Genomic DNA, 4,730 nt, shown 5'->3' with positions numbered 1-4,730 from the left:
CTAGTCATCATAAACAGAGTCAAGCACACTTATTGACTTTCTATGATGAGCATTGCTGGTGTGTGAAAAACAGAATTAACTAAGGTTTTTAAAAAAATAGATTCTTGGTTGTGATTTCCCAAGGCTCTAAGCAAATCATTTAGCTTTTTAACTGTGAACTTGGCCAGTCCACATTTATTTATTTTATGTATTTTTATTGTTTAATTTATGAGATTTTATTATGTTTCTCTGAGAGTTTTTTTATTTTATGAAAAGGTTTTAATAGAGGTGAACACACAGCAAGTGCACACACAGTGAGGTGTGGCTATCATAGAAAACACTGTGAGTGATTAAAAAATACATGCTACTTTCACCCTTCACCCAGTAACAGAAGGGTCTAAGCCACCTTCTCCTCGGCCCACTCCTCAAACTCTCTCTCCTCCTCTGTGTGGTGTCTTGGTACTGTTAATACTCAGACACCAGGTCCTTCATGTTGCTCTCGGCCTCAGTGAACTCCATGTTATGCATGCCCTTGCCTGAGTACCAGTGCAGGAAGGCCTTGCACCTGAACTTGGCCGTGAACGGCTCCAAGATACACCTGAACAGCTCCTGGATGGCTGTGTTGTTACTGGTGAAAGTAACAGACATTTTTAGCTCAAGGGGTGGGATGTCACAGGCAGCTCTTTTCATATTGTGGGGGATCCAATGAGCAAAGTAGCTGCTGTACTTGTTTTGGATGTGACACATTTGCTCATCCACCTCCCTCATGGACATGCGGTCACTAACAATGGCAGCTGCCATTAGGTAGCAGCCATGGCAGGGATCGCAGACAGCCAACATGTTCTTGGCATTAAACATCTGCTTGTTGAGCTGAGTCAAGTGAGTTCGTTGTGAAGATATCCAGGTTTGCAAAGGTATTTTGGTCCTGCCAATTATTGCGTGTCACCAAGATAAATGACGTACTCAGTTTCTTTGCTTCTCATTTTTGTATTTGTAAAACAAGAGTAATAATACCCACTTAAGAGAACTGTTGAGAGTATTAAATGATGCTGTTCAGGTATAGCGAGAGCATAGGGCAACTAGGAAATTACTGAGTCTATAGAAAATTTTTTTTTTAATCTAAGCCTCAGATTTCTTATTAATAAGAGAAATTTTACCATGTAGAGGGAAGTGGTATAACAGAATGGTGAGGAAGAAGCGTTGGGAGATAGACGGGTCTGAGTTCCAGTTCCTCTTCTGCAACCTATTAGCCTTGTGAACTTGAGAAAACAAGATAACTACTATGCATCTCAGATGCCCCCTTTGTAAAATGATTAAAAAATAGACTTTATGAGATGTTGTTATGAGGTTTAAAGTGTGTAAAGCACTTAGTGACTAAAACTGTGTAAGGAATAAATAAATTCTAAGGTTTGTTTTGTTTATTATGTTTCTCTGAGGAATGTTGATAGCAGCCCGTCTTAATCATTCACATAAATACTGCATGTGTAGTGAACTCTTAGGAGCACAGGCGGTTACAACATGCTAGAACTTGGTTATCAAAGAGCCATAAACCCTTAGGGTTGGAAATGACCTTGGAGTTCATCTAGTCCACCTTCTGTCATGCACGGATGGCCATAAAGATATCCCAGATGAATATTTGCCTCGCCTCTGTTTCAGTGCCTCCAGTCACTCACTCTAGTGAGATACTCATCCAGTTGTCTTACAGCTTTATTTGTTAAGAAGTACATAATTGAGGTGAATTTCATCTTCAAAATGTCTTGTATGACTTCACACATAAGTCATACAGGACTTACTTCCAGATGTAAGTCCTGGTTCTGCTACTAGAGACCGACAGAGCACCTGTGACATTCTTTAAAGACTTAAAAACTCTTGCCGTCTTTTGTGGCTGTTATGAGTTAGGGGCTGGTCTTTTGCCAGAATCACATAGACTTGAATCCAGGTATCCTCACTCCCTGTGTGATGTCAGAAATATTAATGTCATTCATTAAACCTCAGTTTCATCAGTTTTACTACAGGGTAACACACATATGCACACACACATACATACCCACAGAGGCACACACATTGATTCCCTCAGATACAGTGTGAGAATTAAATGACACGGTACACTCAAAGTTGCTAAAACACTACTTAACACAAAACAAGCATTCACTCGTTGTAACCATATCTTAGCTATTGTAATAAAATGAAGCAAATTTTTTTCCTCTGGTCTTTTTTGCTCCTAATAATATATTTCCCTGATTTTGAGTTTTCTCATTTACTGCCTCAGTTTCTCTCCCCTGAATATATCCTCTAAAAGTATAATTAAGAATTAGTCTTTGTATTTCAGACAATCTGATCAGTGCAGAACAAAACAGAACAGACATCTCCCTCCTTAAGTAGCCTAATGTCACCTTAACTTCATCAGAGTTACATCATGTCACAGATCGATACTGAGTTTACAGTCAACTAATTACCCGGGGTTTCTCTCTTTTTCTTTAACTTTCACTGCCAACAACATTTCACCAATTCAACAGGATGTAGAAACAAAGACCAGGAGAGATGGCTTTCCTTTTCTAAGGTTATGCCAAGGTTTGGCCAAGCTTTCAGGCCCAGAAGGCAGGTCTTCCAACTCCCAGGACATCGTTTTTTCAAAACAACTGTACTGTTTCTCATACTGCACTTCCACATAGATTGTTTGACAGCTTTAAATTCCTTTGCTTTTATCTCACCTCTGGAACCAAGAGTCATTCTCAGTGTGAGAAGAGGGATATATTTGAGGAGTACAAATATGGGCCAGGCTGTCAGGTAGTGGTTCATCTTTTCCTGAGGCGGGCGGCTTTCACAGGGGTGATTCCAGTGACCTAGTGTTTCTACTTTCTCATCAGTGACCCTCACTGACTCTGGGGCCCCTAGACCTGGGAAGATCACAAGCGCTTTTACCTTAGAAGCCCCAAGGGGTGGAGGCACCAGAGAGGGAGACTTCTGATCATGCCTCTTTCCACCCTGATACTCCTCAGAAAACCCTCAATCCAAGACCTCGGAATGCCTCCATTGCCTCTGCTTTCTCCCTCCATAAGCAACCCTCCCCCAAGCAAAGCATCGCTGTCTTCCCCTCCAGATTGCCTAGCAGCTGCTCCCGATAAGTACCCAAGTGACTGAGCTTCTGCAGGAAATGAAGCACAGCCAGCGGCTGGCTGTGGCTACTGGAGAAAGATACAGGGGTTCAAAAAGTCCTTCGGTGGAAACTCAGAGGGAGAATTTTGAAGTTCAGCTGTGGAGGGTAGGAAAATAAGACACAAAGAACACAGAACAGATACAAGGAGCATAATACCAGATAACTATAGGGTAATTTCAAAATATTCTGATGATCATATTTTTTAAAAGCACAGATTTGTGGATTCCATTCCTAGTAACTAATTTAATCCACTGTATAGCTGAGTCATTGAGTGCAAATGTACAGTTAATCAGTTTCCTCAATTTGTAGCATACTCTCATAGAATTGGTTCATGCAAGACTGCTCTCTAGTTTTATTATAGTAGATTATTTGCTTTCGTTTTATTCCTCTATATGCCTTCTCTCCACTTCCATTCTTTATGCATGACACCACACCCTGCTCCAGGCATCCACTTTAATGTACTTGATATATGTGTTTGGTACAAAAAATATTTAGGTTCTTTGTATTTCTAACACGGAATGAAACTGCAAGTTGTCACACATATCCTTACAACACACACACACACACACCTGCACACACAATCACTGAAAAGCAACACGTTCTTGGACCCATTGGAGAACTGAGGTTGCCAGGCAAGCCAATCTCTTAACTTGAAAATATAGGTAAATACAGAAAATATTCGTATTTGAAGAAAAAGGTACTAGAAACCTTTAAATAGTAATTTTGATGAATTGTTGAAGGTAGAATGTAGACCAGTATAAAACTGAAAATTTTCTAGGGCCTCAGACTTAGTACATTCCTCACACATTCATATGTTTTACGTGTAGGAACCCCACCAGGTTCTCATGTTAAGGAAAGAGAAAGATCCAATAGTGACTGTTGCAAGAAATGGGGAAGTGAAATGGTTCTTCATAACACATGAATAGGGCTCCATCAAATGGCACTGGATAATACTGATAGGGAAGCAGGACACAGACTCTCTCTGAAAAGGAGTCATTAGAGAAGTCTAAAGTTGACAAGAGAGACAAAAGAAAAATAAGAGAAGAATTTGAAGCTTCTGTCACATAAAGCTACACCAAGCATTAAACACAGTTTAATTCATAGCAAGAGTAGCATAAAACCAAACATTAAACCAGATTTATCTCAGTCACTATTACACAACGTATGATGTCTAACTTTCAACAAAAAACTAAGAGACCTTCTAAAAACAAGACAAACAAACAAACAAAAAACCCACACAGTCTGAAGAGACAAAGTAAGCATCAGAAGAAGATTCAGATATGATACAGCAGTTTGAAATATTAAAAAAAGGATTATGGCTAGGTGCAGTGGCTCACACCTGTAATCCCAGCACTTTGGGAGGCTGAGGTGGACAGATCACGAGGTCAGGAGATCAAGACCACCCTGGCTAACACGGAGAAACCCCATCTCTATTTAAAAAAAAAAAAAAATTAGCCAGGCATGGTGGCACACTCCTGTAGTTCCAGCTACTCAGGAGGCTGAGTCAGGATAATCACTTAAACCTGGGAGGGTGAAGTTGCAGTGAGCCAAGACTGTGCCATTGTAATCCAGCCCGGGCAACAGAGTGAGACTC

The 4,730-nt window shown here is 40.4% G+C and overlaps 1 protein-coding gene across 1 annotated transcript; it reads right to left on the bottom strand.

Annotated features, from left to right (window-relative positions):
- Positions 1-376: 376 nt before the first annotated feature.
- LOC119618546 (tubulin beta chain) lies at positions 377-912 on the bottom strand (the record flags this gene model as incomplete). Its single annotated transcript, XM_037982622.2, is given in 2 exon segments — positions 377-426; positions 429-912. Coding segments are annotated over 2 exon segments (534 nt in total), but the record flags the coding sequence as incomplete, so codon positions are not given.
- Between the last annotated feature and the right edge of the window lie 3,818 nt (positions 913-4,730).

This window comes from Chlorocebus sabaeus, chromosome 12, assembly GCF_047675955.1.
Source record: "Chlorocebus sabaeus isolate Y175 chromosome 12, mChlSab1.0.hap1, whole genome shotgun sequence".
In the NCBI taxonomy this organism is placed as follows: domain Eukaryota; kingdom Metazoa; phylum Chordata; class Mammalia; order Primates; family Cercopithecidae; genus Chlorocebus; species Chlorocebus sabaeus.
This window is presented reverse-complemented; position numbering and strand designations above follow the sequence as displayed.